This window comes from Clupea harengus, chromosome 26, assembly GCF_900700415.2.
Source record: "Clupea harengus chromosome 26, Ch_v2.0.2, whole genome shotgun sequence".
In the NCBI taxonomy this organism is placed as follows: domain Eukaryota; kingdom Metazoa; phylum Chordata; class Actinopteri; order Clupeiformes; family Clupeidae; genus Clupea; species Clupea harengus.
This window is the reverse complement of record NC_045177.1, coordinates 4,291,257-4,313,440: the sequence shown is the minus strand read 5'-3', so window position 1 is coordinate 4,313,440 and position 22,184 is coordinate 4,291,257. Positions and strand designations below refer to the sequence as shown.

At 43.5% G+C, this 22,184-nt stretch overlaps 1 protein-coding gene across 2 annotated transcripts in view; it reads left to right on the top strand.

Moving 5' to 3' along the window:
• Positions 1-21,481, top strand: part of LOC105905794 (son of sevenless homolog 1) — a 36,642-nt gene extending 15,161 nt beyond the window's left edge. For both annotated transcript variants that reach the window (XM_031564126.2, XM_031564127.1), the window contains 14 exons: positions 648-775; positions 2,729-3,387; positions 8,163-8,244; positions 10,211-10,333; positions 11,401-11,504; positions 12,376-12,598; positions 14,449-14,568; positions 15,025-15,187; positions 15,649-15,766; positions 15,895-16,067; positions 17,721-17,837; positions 18,269-18,539; positions 19,530-19,645; positions 20,119-21,481. In XM_031564126.2, coding sequence (XP_031419986.1) covers positions 648-775; positions 2,729-3,387; positions 8,163-8,244; positions 10,211-10,333; positions 11,401-11,504; positions 12,376-12,598; positions 14,449-14,568; positions 15,025-15,187; positions 15,649-15,766; positions 15,895-16,067; positions 17,721-17,837; positions 18,269-18,539; positions 19,530-19,645; positions 20,119-20,613 — 2,892 coding nt within the window. In that variant the 3' untranslated portion in view covers positions 20,614-21,481. The remainder of the gene's footprint in view (positions 1-647; positions 776-2,728; positions 3,388-8,162; positions 8,245-10,210; positions 10,334-11,400; positions 11,505-12,375; positions 12,599-14,448; positions 14,569-15,024; positions 15,188-15,648; positions 15,767-15,894; positions 16,068-17,720; positions 17,838-18,268; positions 18,540-19,529; positions 19,646-20,118) is intronic.
• Positions 21,482-22,184: the final 703 nt, after the last annotated feature.

The window sequence follows — 22,184 nt, the reverse complement described above, 5'->3', positions numbered from 1 at the left end:
GTTTGAAATGGAAATATTGAGTTTGGTGAGGAGAAGAACAAGCAAATACAGTTGGATGGAATCAGCCGTTGAATTGGCGTTCCATGTTGTTGATGCAGCTCTTTTGTCATAAACACAATAGAAATTGAACACCACGACCTTGATTGTGTCATAAACACAATAGAAATTTGAACACCACGACCTTGATTGTTATCTCGTCCTCTTTATAGTTCTCCATTATTCTGTGGCCACAGACAATACAGTGGAGGCTTTAACATGATTCAAACGTAAACCCAAACTCCACGCACTACATTACATTTCAGATTATGCATTTATATTTTGTTGTGAGTCCCTCATTATTGTGATGGGGGGGGGGGGGGGGTGTGTGTGTGTGTGTGTGTGTGTGTGTGTGTGTGTGTGTGTGTGTGTGTGTGTGTGTGTGTGTGTGTGTGTGTGTGTGTGTGTGTGTGGAGGATGAGGACAGGAGAAGGGCCACTTGTTCTCTACTTACTCCTAATCTCCCTCAGGAGGAAAGCCTTACAGCGTCATGATCCCGTATGTGTGTGCGCAGTGCACGCGTGTTGGTGTTTGGGAGTGCCTTCTTGTGTATACTTTCGGGTTTTCTTACCAACTTGATTTCCCTGCTTCCCCCCCCCCCCCCCCTTCAGCAACTGGAGGAGAAAAGTGAGGATGAGGAAGATAAAGAGTGTCTGAAGCAGGCCATCACTGCGCTGCTCAATCTCCAGAGCAGCATGGAGAGGATCTGTTCCAAAAGCCTCGCTAAGAGGAGGCTGAGGTAGGAACTTTCATCTGTGGGTCTCTCTCTCTTTAAACAGAATTGCCTACAAACTCTCCTCCAACAAATCAGTATATGCTGCTCTTTGCAATACCTTCATAAATCACTCTGTTTTACACACACATTCAGTGAAGAATGTCATCAGAGACGCCAAACTCTCTTCCGCAGACCACCCTTCCCATCTAATATACATCAAACCAGTTCTCTGTTTCTCTTTTGTCCTTAAAATAGGTCCTTGACTCGGGTGCGGGGAGGGGAGGGGAGGGGGGGGTGCTGGGGGTTGGTCTCTCGCTCACCGCTCTGTTGACCCAGGGAAGTTGCGTCAGGACGGGGAGGGATGGTAGGGATGTGGAGTTAGGGGTGGGAAACTTTATTGTTCTGGCTTTTCTGGGGAAAAAGCAAGTGGACGATTGTGAGGAAAAGCTTCATCATCTCTCCTCTGGACTCTGGATGTTGGTGTTTCTGCTCCCTTTTGTTCTGTTTGCGGCATCATTGGGTGCGTTTCAGTCTTTGTGTTCACCTTCCATGGAGGACCGAAGAGTGCCCACCTTATGGACATAAATAATATCCTCACCTTTGGGGTTTCCAGCGCAGTTGTAATTTTTTCATTTTTGGTCTTTAGTTAACGTTTTTTTTTATGGGGAAAGGATGGCTAACTTTATGGTATGTGTCTTCCTTCCTTATCTTATCTGTCCACTTGCACACAAGACGGTGAATGCTTTAGTGTTTCATATAGAGATGATGTAGAATACATTAGAACCTTAGAGTTTTCTTTATGTGGTCTGAGTGAAAAATAGTTGAGCTTCCCCATCCGCCTTTTATTGTGTGTGTGTGTGTGTGTGTGTGTGTGTGTGTGTGTGTGTGTGTGTGTGCTTGTGTGTTTGTGTGTGTGTGTGTGTGTGTGTGTGTGTGAGGGACAAAGAACAAAGCAGACCCAAAGTGGACTGAATTAGTTTTGAGCCTCCTTCTGAAGTTACAGAAAGATGGTAGATTCGATATCATTTTATCTATTTTTTGGGAAAAGATGTTAGTTTGACTGTATACCGATTGTAGCTCCAATCACTGTTGAGCCCTAGCGCTATGCTGCTGCTGTTGTTTTTCTAGAGATGATGGAGGTAAATGTGATGAGATCAGTGTCACCTTGCTTCCAGCGCAGAGTGACAGTGTTGTCTGCGGGGGGGTCCGTGCGGCTCATTGTGCTGTACTTTGAGGTGCTGGTATGAGAGGAGTTGTCTACGGTCCGTCTGCTCTCTGTCACATCTCCTCCTCCTCCTTCCGCTCCTCCTTCTGCTCCTACTCCTCAAGAGGAGGCACACGTGTACCTCCCCGCTCCTCGCCGCGTCCCAGAAACCACAGTAAGCTCCTTTGCAAACCCCCTCAGCCAGATTTAAAGCACACGTCCTTTTGAGATGCCTGTGCTGGTTGTTACAATAAAATCCCTTTATGGTTTTTTTTTTTCCGTTTTCTTTCCATCCTTTTCTCTGCTTTTTCAGACTTTAGAGGTAGAGAATACTGACTTCCCTGTCTTAAAGATCAACAAAATTAAAATCTGTGTCAATCAATTGATCTTGCTAATGTAGTGTTTTTTGTTTGGAGCTGTAGGTTACATTGCTTGCTTGGTTACGATTGCATCGTGTTGTCCACAAGTTCATATTTGTAAAACCTCACCTGGGTTACCACTGTGTAACCGGAATTCCAGGTGTCCCCCGTCTGAAGTCCTCCTCCCTCCCTCCCTCCCTCCCTCCCTCCCTCCCAACAACTCCCTCCAGCATTAGAACCCCATTAGAGTAGAGCGTCACCATGTTTATACTATTGGGCACTCATACCGCACATTCTGTTTCATCATGCTCATTCTATAACCTATCATTTATTATTATTATTATTATTATTATTATTATTATTATTATTGCTACTACTAGTAATACTTATTTTAAATCCCTCTTCCCTTTGTAGCGAGTCAGCCTGCCGGTTCTACAGCCAGCAGATGAAGGGCAAACACCTGGCCATCAAGAAGATGAACGAAATCCAGAAGAACATCGACGGCTGGGAAGGCAAAGACATCGGTCAGTGCTGCAACGAGTTCATCATGGAGGGGGCTCTGACGCGGGTGGGGGCCAAACACGAGCGGCACATCTTCCTGTTCGACGGCCTGATGATCTGCTGCAAGTCCAACCACGGACAGCCGCGGCTCCCGGGGGCCAGCACCGCTGAGTACCGCCTCAAGGAGAAGTTCTTCATGCGCAAGGTGCAGATCAACGACAAGGACGACAAAGAGGGCGAGTACCGGCACGCCTTCGAGATCATCCTGAAGGACGGCAACAGCGTGGTGTTCGCCGCCAAGTCGGCCGAGGAGAAGAACGGCTGGATGGCGGCCCTGATCTCGCTGCAGTACCGGTCCACGTTGGAGCGCATGCTGGACTCGGCCATGTTTCAGGAGGAGAAGGAGGAGCAGATGCGCCTCCCCGGGGCGGAGGTGTACCGCTTCGCTGAGCCCGACTCCGAGGAGAACTTGGTGTTCGAAGAGAACGTGCAGGCCAAGTCTGGCATCCCCATCATCAAAGCCGGCACAGTGCTGAAACTCATTGAAAGACTCACTTTCCACATGTATGCAGGTAAGAGGGGGTCACCAGGAGAGGGAGTGGGTACTTGACATGTTTGGACCAGTGGCATTCAATTAGTGGTTGGCTGATTATCAGTCCATATGATAACCAAGACCACAATCAGGTTCCTTGCTGAAAGAAATACCTTCATGTGGATCTGAAAACACAATCTGTGAGGAAATATTGGGGTATTTGTAAATTCAAAGATCCTCAAAGAATGTGAGCCAAACAGCTAAATATATTGTTAAATGTTGATCTGTTGACTCAGAGAAGTACTTTGAAAATGGTGGCAAATGATTCTGGATTCTTATGGAAATTGGTAAGAGAATGGCTCTGGTTGACTGAGCTGAGTAATAGCCCTCTGATCGTTAAGTATGCGGTCAAAACTCATGGATATTGTCAGGTTTTCCACTGCCAAACTTGTTGCACCGTATTGGAGTGGCCGTGATGATTTTGGCTAGTCTTTGGTTGGGTTACCATAGATACCAAACAGGTACAAATGGTTGGAGCTAGAAAAACTCCAGAATACTGATTGGTCACGCACAGACATGTCTCCATTCCAATGTGTTTGCTTTAATAAGTGCTGAAAGAGAAGGGTAAATATGGACCATTTAGTTAAACAAGTTAATCAATCCATAGTTATACCTGATGAATATTGATAACTATGTGTACAATTGTATTGTCAGCTGTGGCTATAGATACTCAAGACTCAATACTGAAGTATAACTATCAATCGGTACACCTGTTAATGCGTATGTATGCTACGGTTTTCAACCAGCACACCTTACTCTTCGACAACCCTGTCAAACCCTGTTCGACAACACAACCATGTGCCTCTATATGTGGACAAGTCCGTGTAAAAGGTTTAATTGATGTGTATTCAATATAGATGGTAAAGTAGCCGAAGTAAAAGGAAATTGCCCATCAGACCACCGCTTATGATGCCATTCAATGTCTGCAAACTGCTCCAACATTGCCCAGGCTGTCTGCATTTTTGACACAGCAAATGAGTTGCGTAAGACAATGTCATCACACCTCAGTGGCCGTTGACCCCCCTACCGGCCTCTATAGGTGCTACTTTGGGCGGGACACCAAACGGGTTCAGTGCAAAAGGGTGTTAATTGCTGTACTGAGCTGAAATATGAACTAGATTCAGATTCAGATTCTAATGCATTTCATTTTTTGTCAAATTGAGCAAATGACTCTTCACGATCCTCTAGCTATCCGCCCAGTGTTTGCTCTATAAAGACTGATGTTGATACACAGTCCTGGCTCTGTGAATGGGAAACACATAGTGGCTTGGACCAATTTCAGCCAATAAGCCGTAAGCAATTTGATTGGCTGTTGAGTTCAAATATCAATAGCCTTTCGCCAGAATTGCGGTCTCTTTTAACTCTTACACTACGAACAATAGCCCATTTCATTTTCAATCAACTTTTTTCAGCATATTCATACATCCTCTAATATCTGAATGTGAAATGTAATATTTTAGCCATTTTTCACTATCACTTAATACTTCATTTATACAGCATTCCTCCAATTTTGTGTATTTCTCATATTTTTCATGTGCTCCCACAAATAAGTGCCACTTAAATGTCATCACAAGCCTTCAGTATGAATTTTAGTAAATGGATTACTTTAGTAGGATTGCAACTGTCAAGAACAACTTTGAATTATTTTTTTCCAGTACAGTAGTGGTACTGCAATCTATTGCTTAGTGTGAAATTAACCTTTGTCTATATTGAGAGCTTTAATTAAATTCTGATTGATCTTAATAACTTCAAATTAAATTGCATAACTGGCGTTATTGATTGACGGTACATATTTAAACCCCAACCCTGGTGTTTTGTGTGCTATGGAGAAGTTGCTCATAACCTTTTATAAGAGAATTGGGTAGGGCACCAAACATAATGATGGAAAGCTAAGCAATCAAATACATTTTTGATTTGTGTGAATGATGTTACACGTGGACTAGACCTTATTTTTCCAGTAATTACATGAATATTAGAACTCTCCTAAATACCATTTAGAACTCTTATACTTAGAACCATTTAGAATTCGTATACTTAGAACCATTTAGAATCCGTATACTTAGAACCATTTAGAATCCGTATACTTAGAACCATTTAGAATCTGTATACTTAGCTCTGCCAACCCAATCTGTAGGTAGAGATATGCAAAGTGTTATATGCCAGGCACGTTATATTTATGGGATTACTTGAAAAATAAACAACAATTTTCTTTGATTATTACTCTGTGTTCATTACTGAGATTGAGTCTTCAAATTGTGCTAAATGCAATTTTCTACCAACAATAGTTTGAAGACAATTTTGAATGAAAGTTGACTAGACCTTTTCCATGTTTTTTTTAGTCAGTCACTCTCCAAACGCCCATAGCAGCACCCCCTCTTCTCCCTCTGTATGACAGTAACCTGTACTAGGTAACATGAGTTGGACCTTTCAGAGCAACAGACTACTGCAAGCATCTGGCTTATTCAGCGGCAGACTCACCTTGTATCTTTACACGGCCCATAGCGGTCTTGTATCTTTACACGGCCCATAGCAGTCTTGTATCTTTACACGGCCCATAGCAGTCTTGTATCTTTACACGGCCCATAGCGGTCTTGTATCTTTACACGGTCCATAGCGGTCCCTAATCTTCACTAAGGCGCCCTAGATGACTGGATCTAACACTGTGCTTGTGGTGGTGTCTCTGATCTTCAATAAGATCTAACACTGTGCTTGTGGTGGTGTCCCTGATCTTCAATAAGGCGCCCTAGATGACTGGATCTAACACTGTTCTAGTGGTGGTGTCCCTAATCTTCAATAAGACGCCCTAGATGATCTAACACTGTGCTTGTGGTGGTGTCCCTGATCTTCAATAAGGCGCCCTAGATGACTGGATCTAACACTGTTCTAGTGGTGGTGTCCCTAATCTTCAATAAGACGCCCTAGATGATCTAACACTGTGCTTCTGGTGGTGTCCCTGATCTTCAATAAGGCGCCCGAGATGACTGAATCTAACACTGTTCTAGTGGTGGTGTCCCTAATCTTCAATAAGACGCCCTAGATGATCTAACACTGTGCTTCTGGTGGTGTCCCTGATCTTCAATAAGGCGCCCTAGATGACTGGATCTAACACTGTTCTAGTGGTGGTGTCCCTAATCTTCAATAAGACGCCCTAGATGATCTAACACTGTGCTTGTGGTGGTGTCCCTGATCTTCAATAAGGCGCCCTAGATGACTGGATCTAACACTGTTCTAGTGGTGTCCTGCGATGGGAGTGTTGAGCTGAGTCTTTTTTTTCATATATTTCTGTTTTATGCAATTAAGCTTTTCTAAATCAGTTAAGCTGTTTTGTTGGCCCCAAACAACATGGAGAAAGATCAAGCAAGATGGTGGAATGAGGTATCACACTTGGAGTAGGCGCTGCTTTTTTTTAATTTTTTTTTTTTAATTCTTTTTCAAGGTGAACAAAAGTTTGATTGTCATGGTCATTTTCAGGGTTTTTAATGTTGGACTGTTTGTATACGCTTTGGTGAAATACCACTGCAGAAAGATTTCTTGTGGCAGATCAGTAGCCCACTTGGAGATAGTGGATCTGTAAAATATTAGTTTTTACTGAATGTTCCTTAAACAGTTCCACTTGATATGACATGACTTGAGTAAGTTGTGGATTTGTAGACTACTATGCTTGGTGAAATACTTTGTTTTTCCATGGCTTGTTTGATTGGACTGAGCACAGGACTGTTGTGATTGGCGTGGTGTTTTCCATCCCAGTTTTAGTGCTTTGAACGGATGAACTGCTAGGCTCTGAGTGACCAACCCTCAGCACTCCCCCCTCCCCGCACCCAAGTCAAGGACCTCGCCGCTTAGGGTGACGGTGTTGGGATGGTACAGCAGGGTTCAGCAGGGTTCGCCCGCTCACACCCATAGATAAGCCTTGTCCACAGTTGGGCCACAGCAGAATATAGCCCAGTGCTTCATCCACGTTATTGTACCTGATTCTAATAACCGCTGGGAAACAAACCTTTGGAGGGAAATAGTGCACGCGTGTACATAGAGGATTGGGAAGGGAAAATAGTGCACGTGTGCACGCGTGTACGCAGAGGATTGGGAAGGGAAAATAGTGCATGTGTGCACGCGTGTACGCAGAGGATTGGAAAGGGAAAAAGGTGCTTCCTGTCCCGCGCTACATGCTAGTGCTGCCTTCCCTGCTGCATCAACACACACACACACACACACACACACACACACACACACATAATCATATTTGTGCTCACAGACAACCACCTGCATTTTGTAGCCGTGTGTGTGTGTGTCTTTCTGTCTGTGGTGTTCGAAGTGTGTGTGTGTGTGTGTGTGTGTGTGTGTGTGTGTGTGTGTGTGTGTGGTGTTTGAACTTGAACCTGTAGAATGAGCCCTGAATGGCTCTGCAATTGTGTAGTCCGATCTATTTTAAGTTGTGTTTGTGTGCGCACACACATTTGGGCTGGCTCCGTACGTCAGAGCAGCGTCTGTTTCCTGACTTAAATAATTCCAGGCCAATTGTTTGTAAATCCTCGCCGAGGCCGCTATTGTTCCCGCAGTGGCCTCACTAAAAGAACCGATCCATCATGTGGTCAAGCAGCTCTGTGAAACCCCTTCTATGAGGTTCCTCTGTGTCCACTCCTCTCAAGCATTCACCGACTTGATGGAATGCCTACTGTATTTAATAAGCTTGTTTACTTCAGAAGGCAAAAACAAGAAATTGGCTAATGAACTCCCAATGTTCTTTTTTTTCACCAGACCCCAATTTTGTGAGAACCTTCCTAACAACCTACAGGTCCTTCTGCAAACCCCAGGAGCTGCTTGATCTGCTCATAGAGAGGTGAGAGGCTCCAGTGAACACTTCATATCTCTCCCATTGGTCAGCACACTGCACTGGTCACTTCATATCTCTCCCATTGGTCAGCACACTGCACTGGTCACTTCATGTCTCTCCCATTGGTCAGCACACTGCACTGGTCACTTCATATCTCTCCCATTGGTCAGCACACTGCACTGATCACTTCATATCTCTCCCATTGGTCAGCACACTGCACTGGTCACTTCATGTCTCTCCCATTGGTCAGCACACTGCACTGGTCACTTCATATCTCTCCCATTGGTCAGCACACTGCACTGGTCACTTCATGTCTCTCCCATTGGTCAGCACACTGCACTGGTCACTCCCAGTGTCCACAACACAGCGCCACTAAAAGAAACAATGACTCATAGCTTTAGTTTAAATTGTATTTATTGGTCGAAAATACAATTTGAACATGTGAAATTGAAGTAATATTTAATTTCAAAAAAATTCTGAGAGATTTTGCAATGTTTGTTTCTGATTAAACCCCACATATACTATCAAACAAATAAATAATTACTTATAAAAATCATATTAGACAGATTGGGTTCGCTATTTTAATTACTATTCCACCCACAAATTCAAATTAAAACACAATATGTCATCTGGACAAACTAAAAAAAAAAAATTAAGTCGAAAGTCATACCACCCTCTAACAGCAATTTATATGGCAATGTAGCCTAATATCGATTCTTGGGCTAATAGTGAAATGCCTAGACAGCCTAGCCTGCACTGTCAAATAAAACAAGTTAGCCGGAAAGACTTCAGGCAATTTATATTTTAAAGTAAGTTGTTAAAAGTAAGAACTAGTTTCCAAAGTGGATTCAAACCTGGGCCCGTTTGCCAATGCATGTTGGTAACTTCTGGACAGGATCCATCAGCCTCAACCTAGCATTTGGGTTGAAAAAACAACCCAGCATCCTTTAGTGTAAGTAAATAATGGTATGCATATTCAAGCACTTTCACCGTTGTGGTAGAGTCATTAATAATATGATCATAGAATAAGAAGAACTGTTTATATTTAAATTATTATTTATACTTTATTTTGAAACATCCAGAGAGTATCTGGTCTTCAAATTCATTGCACTTTTTATTTTTAAGATTTATTTTTGGGCTTTTGTGCCTTTAATCGGATAGGACAGTGAAGATAGACAGGAAATAAAGTGGGGAGAGATTGGGAGTAGGATCGGGAAATGGCCGCGAGTCGGGTCGCCCGAAGCTGGGTGTTCAGACCAAATTCATTGCACTTTGATGGTAATTGTTATTTTCCTGGTAAAAGTACTTATATCGGTTCTCGATATCGGCAAGTACTTGTGCTCATCCCAAAAAAAGTGCTATCGGTGCATGTTTGAACACTCTTTACACAAATAAATACAAGGCAGAATAACATCATGTGGAATTAGTTCATTTAACTTTCAATGAGATAACAGAGATCCATTCTGCTATTTTATGCACAATATTATCTGGAAAATATTCAAAATATTGTGGAAAAAGGATAGGGACTGATTTCTGTTTCTACCAGTAAAATGAATGTATTACCACAATTAATTTAGAATACGTTGACAAGAAATGTATTTTGTATTTCAAACTGTGAAGAATTAACTAATTCACTTCAGTAAAATTAAATGATGTAGTTCCAACTAGAAAAAATGTCAACTTCTATGGTCAAATTTAAATCTCGCTGGTAAAAAAAATCGTACATATTAAAATGTGTTTTAAAATGATGTTGGCCTCCCTTAAAGTTGTGTAAGTTGAATTTCCTTAAACCTCTAGCAAACAGGAGGTCAACTTAAAGATCCTTAACTTCATAAAAAACATTTTACCTTTATTTTATATTTTCCAGTTTTACATTTGAACATTTAATAAAGATTTTAGAACCGAAAGGGTTTGTTGTATATTTATTTGTATGCATTGCATTATATTCTGGCTGCTTCTCTAATTCCTTCAGGTTTGACATCCCTGAGCCTAAGCCCACTGAGGCCGATCAGATGGCCTTGGAGAACGGAGACCAGCCCCTGAGTGCTGAACTCAAACGCTTTCGCAAGGAGTTTGTGCAGCCCGTGCAACTTAGGTACACATGCATGAGGAGAAACACACTAATACATCTTTGGCTTGGTGACGGGCTCTTTCTTCAGATGTCCTGTTTTAACCCTAAGGACCAGGCTGCCTGTATTGTTTCTGCAAACAGATGTCACAGTTTGGTGACTTCATGAAAAGCAGGTTAACTTGAGACATGCGTAGCCTGAGATGAGTGTTGACAGGAGCACCACCCTTTTGTTTTAGGATTATGGGTGTGTGCCATGACATGATATGATGAAAGAGTTTGAAAAAGAATCAATGGATTGGCTGGAGAAGGTTACAAGTGCATTTTTAAACTGTCTGAGGTTTAGTCCACTCCACTCACCCTTTAAATGAAGTTTTTATGACTTCCTTGAAGATCTGATTTTATTGTAGGTAAAAATTATGCTGATTTAAAGCAGCACAACGGAGGAATTGCTAACCGCTAACGAGATGCTAGCAACTAAACCTAGTGAAACCTGTTGAAATTTGCTTACACCACGACACTATGACAACACTAGTGAGTCAACAACTTTCCTAACACAGTCAAAAATCAAGCAAGTGCAACACAAGACAAAGCAAGACGGCAAATAAGTTACTTACTAGTCCGGCAGAGAGTAGTACTCGGGCGGCTTCCAGAAACGTACTTTGCGCAGTAATATGCCTACGGACCCTGGTATGGTAAAGGCACCGTGGCCATTCTCCATATTAAACGTCATTGTAGCGCCCCAATTTTTTTAAGCTGTTATTTTAAGGTAAAATTGCTAATCCTAACCCTAACCCTAAAGTACAATTGCTACATACTGTTACTTTAAAGGACTCTTAAACTTTCTAGTAGCTCTTTACATTGTAGGTAAAAACTCAGCATGGTGTATGGGGAGTATATTGTGATGGGTGCCAGATCTTGATGCATTAATCCAAACTATGATGTGCACTAAAGAGGAATGTTTGTTTTTAGTCTGGCCTTAAAGATAGTAGTCTAGTCTAGACTTGAAGATAGTAGTCTAGTCTAGACTTGAAGATAGTAGTCTAGTCTAGACTTAAACATGCACTGTCTCTAAAGTCACTGTCTGTCTGCAGAGTTCTGAATGTATGTCGGCACTGGGTGGAACACCACTTCTATGACTTTGAGAGGGACCCTCAGCTACTGCGCCGCCTGGAGGAGTTCATTGGCACAGTTCGAGGTACAGAAGTGCATACTCACATACATGCACAGTTCGAGGTACAGAAGTGCATACTCACATACATGCACAGTTCGAGGTACAGAAGTGCATACTCACATACATGCACAGTTCAAGGTACAGAAGTGCATACTCACATACATGCACAGTTCGAGGTACAGAAGTGCATACTCACATACATGCACAGTTCGAGGTACAGAAGTGCATACTCACATACATGCACAGTTCGAGGTACAGAAGTGCATACTCACATACATGCACAGTTCGAGGTACAGAAGTGCATACTCACATACATGCACAGTTCGAGGTACAGAAGTGCATACTCACATACATGCACAGTTCGAGGTACAGAAGCGCATACTCACATACATGCACAGTTCGAGGTACAGAAGTGCATACTCACATACATGCACAGTTCGAGGTACAGAAGTGCATACTCACATACATGCACAGTTCGAGGTACAGAAGTGCATACTCACATACATGCACAGTTCGAGGTACAGAAGTGCATACTCACATACATGCACAGTTCAAGGTACAGAAGTGCATACTCACATACATGCACAGTTCAAGGTACAGAAATGCATACTCACATACATGCACAGTTCAAGGTACAGAAGTGCATACTCACATACATGCCTAGAGGAGTTCATTGGCACAGTTCGACGTACAGAAACGCAGACTCACATGAAGATATTATGATATTATGAAGATCACACATCAGAGTAGTCACATTTCTGATGAAGTTGAAATCGGTCCATGAACCAGTTGTTCCTAGTTGCTCCTGCTCATCTCTTATGCATGTATATTATCTCGTATATTAAACATGTCATCATACATTATTTGAATCCGGTCTTGTGTTCACTCTGTGCAGGGAAGGCCATGAGGAAGTGGGTAGAATCGATCACTAAGATCATCCAGCGGAAGAAGCAGGTTCAGGCCAACGGGCCAAGCCACAACATCACCTTTGAGAGTTCCCCTCCTCCCATCGAGTGGCACATCAGTAAACCGGGCCAGATCGATCAGTTTGATCTCATGACTCTGCACCCCATTGAGATCGCCCGCCAGCTCACGCTCCTGGAGTCAGAGTTCTACAGGTATGTTCAGACCCAGCTCACGCTCCTGGAGTCAGAGTTCTACAGGTATGTTCAGGCTCAGCTCACTCTCTCACGCTCCTGGAGTCAGAGTTCTACAGGTATGCTCAGGTTCAGCTCACGCTCTTGGAGTCAGAGTTCTACAGGTATGTTCAGGTTCAGCTCACTTTCTCACGCTCCTGGAGTCAGAGTTCTACAGGTATGTTCAGGCTCAGCTCACGCTCCTGGAGTCAGAGTTCTACAGGTATGTTCAGGCTCAGATGTTGAGGCCTTCCGTTGGCAGCAGAAATACATGGAGTTGTCACAAGGACAAGTAGGCCATTACCATGGTGGATTAAATATTTATTTTTAAAGTATTTGGACTGTACATAGCATCGCTGTAGTTATGCACAATAGGGACTGAATGTAGGTATGAAAGTAGGACTGAATGTAGGTATGAAAGCAGGACTGAATGTAGGACTGAATGTAGGACTGAATGTTATGACTGTCAGTGAAGCCCTCTTGGTCAGCCCATCCTCCTGTTTAGATACAGCATATAGGAGCTGGAGACCTGTTTAGATACAGTATATAGGTGGAGACCTGTTTAGATACAGCATATAGGTGGAGACCTGTTTAGATACAGTATATAGAAGCTGGAGACCTGTTTAGATACAGTATATAGGTGGAGACCTGTTTAGATACAGTATATAGGAGGACCTGTTTAGATACAGTATATAGGAGGACGTGTTTAGATACAGTATATAGGTGGAGACCTGTTTAGATACAGTATATAGGAGGACCTGTTTAGATACAGTATATAGAAGCTGGAGACCTGTTTAGATACAGTATATAGGAGGACCTGTTTAGATACAGTATATAGGAGGACGTGTTTAGATACAGTATATAGGAGGACCTGTTTAGATACAGTATATAGGAGGACCTGTTTAGATACAGTATATAGGAGGACCTGTTTAGATACAGTATATAGGAGGTGGAGACCTGTTTAGATACAGTATATAGGTGGAGACCTGTTTAGATACAGTATATAGGTGGAGACCTGTTTAGATACAGTATATAGGAGGACCTGTTTAGATACAGTATATAGGTGGAGACCTGTTTAGATACAGTATATAGGTGGAGACCTGTTTAGATACAGTATATAGGAGGACCTGTTTAGATACAGTATATAGGTGGAGACCTGTTTAGATACAGTATATAGGAGGACCTGTTTAGATACAGTATATAGGAGGACCTGTTTAGATACAGTATATAGGAGGACCTGTTTAGATACAGTATGTAGGAGCTGGAGACCTGTTTAGATACAGTATATAGGAGGTGACCTGTTCAGCTCGCTTAACATCTTTAAAAGAAAACTAAAAACGTACCTCTTCACATTAGCCTTTAACTAGCTATATATTTAACTCGCACTTTATATATATAAATACTTTTAATTTAATTTAATTTAATTTAATTTAATTTAATTTAATTAAAATCTCTACTTGTGATATTAAGGGGTTAGATTAAATATATCTCTGCAGTTTTATTTTCTATCTTATGCTATGCATTTTATGTATTCAATTTTATAATTTGAATTATAATTATTATTTAATTTTTTTGCACTATATCTGAGTTATGTTTCTTTGATGTCTATTTTTATGTGCATGTCATTTCTTTGTGCATATTATGTATTTGCTGTAAAGCACTTTGAGCTGCATTCTTTTCCATGAAAGGTGCTATATAAATAAAGTTTTTTTTATTATTATTATTATTATAATGGCCGTGTATAGTACAATCAAGAAAAGGAGCTTGACAACAGAGCCTGGCAGAAACGTTTTGGATTGTCATGATGCTATGGTTTGTGTGTTCCTTCACAGGTCTGTCCAGCCGTCGGAGCTGGTGGGCAGCGTGTGGACCAAAGAGGACAAGGAGTTGAACTCGCCCAACTTACTGCGCATGATCCGCCACACCACCAATCTCACTCTGTGGTTTGAAAAGTAAGAATTTAGTTCAAAATGTTTACATGGTCATTGTGTCTCATTTGCCTGGGAATACTTTTTAGTTTTTTCCTCCGCCAAGGAGGTCGTGTTTTCGGTGCTGTCTGTCTGTCTGTCTGTCTGTCTGTCTGTCTGTCTGTCTATGTCAGCAGGATTACGTAAAACTACCAGGCTGATTTTCATGAAACTTGGTGAAGGGGTGTAGTGTGGGCCGGGGAAGAACCCATTACATATTGGAACAGATCTGAATCACTCTCCCCGAGTGCCCCTCTCTTGTTTCCAAATGAATTGGTTGTGTTCAAAATCATTCCTCACTTTTTGGCGGTAGATGTCAACTCTGATCTGGAATCTGTGTTAATGGCTGACCCCTGCCTTCTCCCAGGTGTATAGTGGAGACTGATAACTCTGCCTTCTCCCAGGTGTATAGTGGACACTGATAACTCTGCCTTCTCCCAGGTGTATAGTGGAGACTGATAACCTGGATGAGCGTGGCCTGGTGGTGGCCCGCATCATTGAGATCCTGCAGGTCTTCCAAGAACTCAATAACTTCAACGGTGTGCTGGAGGTGGTCAGCGCCATGAACTCCTCTCCAGTCTACAGGCTGGACCACACGTTTGAGGTCAGTTCCTCTCGGTACACAGAACCAATTACATGACCCATAACAGTTCTACTGGTGCCTTGTCAGCGGAGTAAACATACACATTTGACAGCTTCCCTTAACAACCATTACTTACCACGTTGTACCACGTTCCACGTTGGTGGAACGAACTGCCTAGTACTACCAGAGCAGGGGCGTCCCTCTCTACCTTCAAGAAGCTTTTGAAGACCCAACTCTTCAGAGAGCACCTCCCCTCCTAACTGGCACCTGACTAGCGCTTAACTTGCACTTCAGCAGTTACATTCCTGCACTTCTTTTTCCTCTTTTCTAGGTTGTTGTTTTTCTAATTCTCATGTAAAGTAGTATTTATTGTTACACCATGCTTTTTTTTATTGCTCTTAGCTTGACTGTTCTCTCCCTTGTACGTCGCTTTGGACAAAAGCGTCTGCAAAATGACTAAATGTAAATGTTACCATCTCTAGACAATCCCGAGCAGGCAGAGGAAGATCTTGGAGGAAGCCCACGAACTGAGTGAAGATCATTACAAGAAGTACCTGGCCAAACTGCGCTCCATCAACCCACCCTGTGTGCCCTTCTTTGGTACGTTACATTTCTTCATCCATCTGGCTAGACTAGCTCCTTTTGTCCAAGTATGAACTAGTTGTATAGTAATTTAGGTTCAGATTGTCTCAGAAGTCCTCAGATGTCATCTCTTTTTCTGATCCCAGGGATTTATCTGACAAACATCCTGAAAACAGAGGAGGGTAATCCTGACTTCCTTAAGAGACACGGTAAAGAGCTGATCAACTTCAGCAAGCGAAGGAAAGTGGCAGAGATCACAGGAGAAATCCAACAGTACCAGAACCAGCCCTACTGTCTCCGTGTGGAGAATGATATACGGGTAAGGCGTGACCATTCTTTACATCGGTCCTATTCTTCTTGAAGGAACGCCAGTCCACAATACCATACACAGTACAGTTTGTTGGTGTCACAGCTCCTTCGAAGCTTTGATTAGTTGATGATGATACTCTCGCCCTGCTGTAGAGAATGTAGAGGTTTATAGGCTGGTAGAGCCAGACACACATTCAGTGGTACAGGAGGTAAAGAAGTCGTTTAGTAATCAGAAGGTTGCTAGTTCGATTCCCTGTCGAAGTGTCCTTGAGCAAGGCACTGAACCCCTAATTGCTCCTGATGTGCAGTGTGCCATCAGTGTAAATGTAAAATGTGTATACATTGTAAGTCGCACATATGTAAGTCGCTTTGGATAAAAGCGTCGGCTAAATGACTAAATGTAAATGTAAATGTTCACTTTGCATATGGACTGGCCATGTCCACTGGGGATTTCCAATCCTAGGTGTCCAAATGGGCATCGATTCCATTTGAAGCGATGGGATCAGCTTTGAACCCTCAGGAGTCTGGGGCTAGATTCAGGCACTTTGATGGTTCTGATATGTGTAGGTGTTGTATGTTTTGCAGTGGAACAGTGGTTCCAAAGGAACATTTATTTGTTTGAATTCTCAGGGTTTCTGCAGGTCCTTAAAAGGGAAAATGTTTAGACGTCAAAGTTCGTGTTGGTGGTAGTAGTAGTAGTAGTATTAGTAGTAATAATGACTGTCTGACATCAGTAGCTAGTAAACTGAATTTCAACCAGAGTGAAGCCAAGATATGATGATCTGTTATTGTAAATGTGCGTCAGTAAAATAGTACATCCACATCTAATACACATCTATACGGTCATGATACATTATGTCTAATTGGAATGAAGGAACGGGAGTACAAAAGGTAAATGGACTGCATTTATATGGCGCCTTACTACTCAAAGCGCACTCAAAGTGTTTTACAGATGAATGTCTCAGACATTACCCATTTAAACACAGGTGACAGAGGCCACTATCTAACAAGGCAGCAGTTGTGTGTGCAACAGAGAGTAGGAGAAGGTTCCCTCACCAAGTTCATGCTAAGGCTATGGCTCAAGAGGCTAGTTAACCACACTACTGTTGAAGAGGACATGAGGACATCATGCACAATCTGTCTTTTAATCGTGATGCTTATTTGCAAACATTACAGGCTAGGCTATTTTGTCGCATTTCACAGACAAATATTGCTGATGAGAAACACACCTAGCTCAGCAGGAAATGAACAATAGTATAATATTAGAATAGTATTTTAAAACGGTTTCTGTCTCATATTGTGAGGTAAATGTATACTTGTAACATGAAACTGACTAGATTAAACCAGTCACGACAGCACTACTGCACATTGGTGGTCAAGCCTCTATCATAAGCTAAATATGCTCCCACCACACTGCCTCCCCACGTCAACATACATGTTGGTGCTTCCTCAATCTCAAAAGTGACACACTGCTACTGGTCTAGGGGGATACCGCACTGTAATAGCTTCTTAAAAATGTTCTAAGTTAGAGTTTTACCTTATTCAACTTTTAAGTTACATAAGGACCCAGAATGCAGTACTTGAGATGTATGCAGTCATATCTTCACTGGCATCACTGATTTACCGTTTCTTAAGGCAAGTGCTCTGTTTTGTTTTGTTGCAGAAATTCTTTGAAAACCTCAATCCAATGGAGGACAAAATGGAGAAGGAATTCACTGACTATCTCTTTAACAAATCTCTAGAGATTGAGCCTCGCAATGCCCGCACTCTGCCACGATTTGTAAGTTTTACTGCTAAGGCATGTCTTTATAAAGTACACTGTTTGTTTAGCGTAACTGTCCACAGGCTGTAGCCACATTACACAGTAGGGCTATTAAAGGTGGAGTCCGCCATTCCAATCCAATGCACTTCGGTCAAATTCAGTGAATGGGTCCTCACAGTCCTGTAGCTGTCCGTTCAGTGGGCGCGCTAACAAACTGGTGTCTCAGACTGAACCATAAACACTAGCTAATCAACATGTCTCAGGAGCATGGGAGGGGGAGGGAGGGAGGGGTGTCATTTGATTGGTGCCTGGGGTTGATATCTGAGCTCAACAGCCGGACTCCTTACACCAGAAGCACAGACTGCATTTGAAAAGCCTGACATTCAGGGTCCTTCTCAAGTTTTCTTCTTCTTCTCTGTATCACACCCTGCCCTTTGCCCTGCCCTCAGCCCAAGAAGTACAACTGCCCCCTGAAGTCCCCCGGTACGCGGGTCACGTCGGTTCGTCCGGGGACCATGCGCCACCCCACGCCCCTCCAGAACGAGCCGCGCAAGATCAGCTACAGCCGCATCCCTGACAGCGAGATGGAGGGTGCAGCCTCCGCCCCCAACTCCCCCCGCACCCCCCTCACCCCGCCACCCGCCTCCGCAGCCTCCAGCAGCACCGACATCTGCAGTGTCTTCGACTCGCCACTAGGACCCTCAAGCCCCTTCCATTCCAGTATGTGACCCTCTACTATACTAACTATACACACTACTATACTAACTATACACACTACTATACTAACTGTTCACACTACTATACTAACTATACACACTACTATACTAACTGTTCACACTACTATACTAACTATACACACTACTATACTAACTATACACACTACTATACTAACTGTTCACACTACTATACTAACTATACACACTACTATACTAACTGTACACACTACTATACTAACTTTCCCTTCCAGGTCATCACTCGCACTAACTTGCCATCTAACTAGCATGAGTCCAGTGAAGGTGAAGCAGATACTAATGAGAGATGGTTAAGTGGGCTTAAAGTGTGTTGATTCTGTAGTCAGAGGGGTGTGTTGTTGAAAGTTGAGTGAGAGTGTTCTCTGTCTCCAAGATGGCCGCTGGCATCCTTGCTCTCCTTCTTAGTTGCTCTTCTTTCTTTCTCTCTCTACCTGGCCAGACTGCGACAGCATCTTTGCCCCGGTCTCTCTCCCCCACGGCCCACGTTAGTATCGGCCTCTTATCCCATGGCTCAAGCTCTTACACACACACACACACACACACACACACACACACACACACACACACACACACACACACACACAGAGACAGATAGAATCCCAGATATTGTTTTTTTTCATTTTACTGAGACTGTGTGTAGCGCTGCTCAAGTTGTCCCTCTTGATGTCACCATCCCGTTCATACATCCATGTCTGCTGTGTGTGTCTCATCCTGCTTTGAGCTTCACCTCGTGTTCCCCTGTCTCGTTCCTCTGTCCTGCATGCACTCACACCTCCACATCTGTCCCCACTGGTGTCTGCTGACATGGCAACATTATCTCCATGGCAACAGTGTCTCCATGGCAACATTACCTCCATGCCTGTGGGTCTCAGTGGGTTTCATAAACTATGCAAGAAATACAGAGATGGAGGGAGTGTTCAAACTTGCATGAGTCTCAGGATGTAACGTGTCTCTTCAGGATCCTCGTCCGTCTCCTCCATGGTGTACCGGAGTACAGAAGACGCTGCTGTTCCCCCGCCTGTTCCCCCCCGCAGACGTCCTGAGTCCGCCCCCGCAGAGTCGTCTCCCTCAAAGGTACATGCTTCATACCTAGGCCTTGTTGATCTCTCCACAGCATACCTAGGCCTTGTTGATCTCTCCACAGCATACCTAGGCCTTGTTGATCTCTCCACAGCATACCTAGGCCTTGTTGATCTCTCCACAGCATACCTAGGCCTTGTTGATCTCTCCACAGCATACCTAGGCCTTGTTGATCTCTCCACAGCATACCTAGGCCTTGTTGATCTCTCCACAGCATACCTAGGCCTTGTTGATCTCTCCACAGCATACCTAGGCCTTGTTGATCTCTACACAGCATACCTAGGCCTTGTTGATCTCTCCACAGCATACCTAGGCCTTGTTGATCTATATACAGCATACCTAGGCCTTGTTGATCTCTCCACAGCATACCTAGGCCTTGTTGATCTATATACAGCATACCTAGGCCTTGTTGATCTCTCCACAGCAGTTACTCATCTCTCACTTTTGTTTAATCCCCCCCTGTTTAGATGATGTCAAAGCACTTGGACAGCCCCCCAGCCGTCCCCCCCCGGCACCCCACCACTAAGGTGTACTCTCCACGCTACTCCCTGCCTGAGCGCACCTCCGTGTCCGACGCCCCCGACAGCCCCCCCACGCTGCCCCCCAGGGAGCCCGTCAGAACGCCGGACGTCTTCTCCAGCTCCCCGCTGCACCTGCAGCCCCCTCCTCAAGGCCGCCGGGCGGGACCCGACACGGGCCAAACCTTCTTCCCCCCCAACTCCCCGTTCAACCCCCTCCCCCCGCAGACGCCCTCCCCCGCACTGGGCCCCCGCAAACAGCTGGCCCCCACCCCACTAGACTGTGAAGCAGTAGCGGGCCCCCCAGGACCCCCCGTGCCCCCCAGGCAGAGCACTGCTCAGACCATCCCCAAACTCCCCCCCAAGACCTATAAAAGGGAGCCAACCCACTCTTCATTCCCCCGGGATGGCTTCCCTCTCCTGGAGAATGTCAACCCCTCTTAGATTCTGGAGACCACCTTTGGATGGAGAGGAAGAGAAGAAACACTAAAGACCGCCGGTCTCCATAACCCATGACCACATGTAAGAGACAGAAAAACAGAGTGGGATTTTGCCTTACGTAAACAAACAAGACTTCAATGCCAGATCACACAACCTTTGAGCAGTTATGATTGTCTTTTTTCACACTGCAAACCATTAGAAATTGCTCTACACCACATCCATGGGAATAGTGTGTATTTTTTATTGTCCATAATGTACTTGTGAGTGTATGTTTTGTTTTTAATGTGGCTTGATTTCAGCAACACCATCCCCACCCACCCCGCCCACCGCTAGCACAAGCACGCTCAGAAAAAGAAGCTAATTGGGGAAATACTATATCACCAGGTTACACCAACACTTCTGAGATGCAAGGAACTAAATACAACATATATGTTTTTTTTTTACATATATAAAACAAACAAAAAAATTGAATTAAAAAAAGTGAATGCACAATAAAAAAACGGTGACCATAGAAAAACACTGAAGTTGCGTCAGTATTGGACACTGGTGACCACTGACTGAGTTCACTTTGGGAGCCATCATTACATGAACTTTGGAGTTACAGAAAAGAAAAAGGGACTGGGAATCTAGTGGTGTTCTGGGCCTCACAGATTCGTTCCAGTTCTAGACTAGCAGTTCTGTTCTTGTGCGGTTCCGCAGTTTAAGGTACCCTTTCACACCAAAGAGGTACTTTGATATCCACTTAAGAAACACAGGAAAAGATTTTTGTTAGAACCTTTTTTTTCTGAGAAATCATTTGTTTTGCCCAAACGTATGTAAAACTGATTGCTTCTTTAAACAAGGGAATAAAAGTTTCTTTCACTCGGCTCCACATAGAGTGTAATCTCTGACTGCAACTGATCTTTCCTCTTTTAACACCCCTTGTTTGAAAAAAAAAATTCTCAGTACAGTAAATTGACTCAATAACATCCCGTGTTTTAAAGGTACAGGTCCTCTAGCTGTCCTTTCTATGTGCACGTCACAAACTTCCGTGTTTGAACACAGTCCAGGCTCTGTGACGTGGACACGTGGTGGCTGAGCCGTACACAACAGTCTAACCAACCAACACGTTGATGTGCTGGAGCACTATTGATCCACAGAGGGAGGAGGTGCAGTTGATTGAGACGGCACCTTTAGATTAGACTCAACTTTATTCTTTGTGCAGAGTACAGGCACAAAACAAATGGAATGCAGTTTGCATCTAACCAGACGTGTAAAGGTTTGTATCATTTACTGAAAATCTAAGTTGTCAAATCATTCAACTTTGTGTTGGAATTAAAATGAACTCTTCCAAGGTGAGCTTGACAAGTGAGGTTAAAACTTGTTGTTACTTTCTGTAACTATTGCCAGTATATACACACTTTGCTTCTGGCTATAAGGCACTATAGGACCCCTTTTTTCCTTCCACGTAAAGGGTGCTGGTTCCCCCTCCTGGATGATCTCTGTGTATAGACATTTAAAGCAACACATCTTCCAATTCATTTTCATGGTATAAGGTCATGTGAATAAACAATTACACCAGGCTATGCACTAAA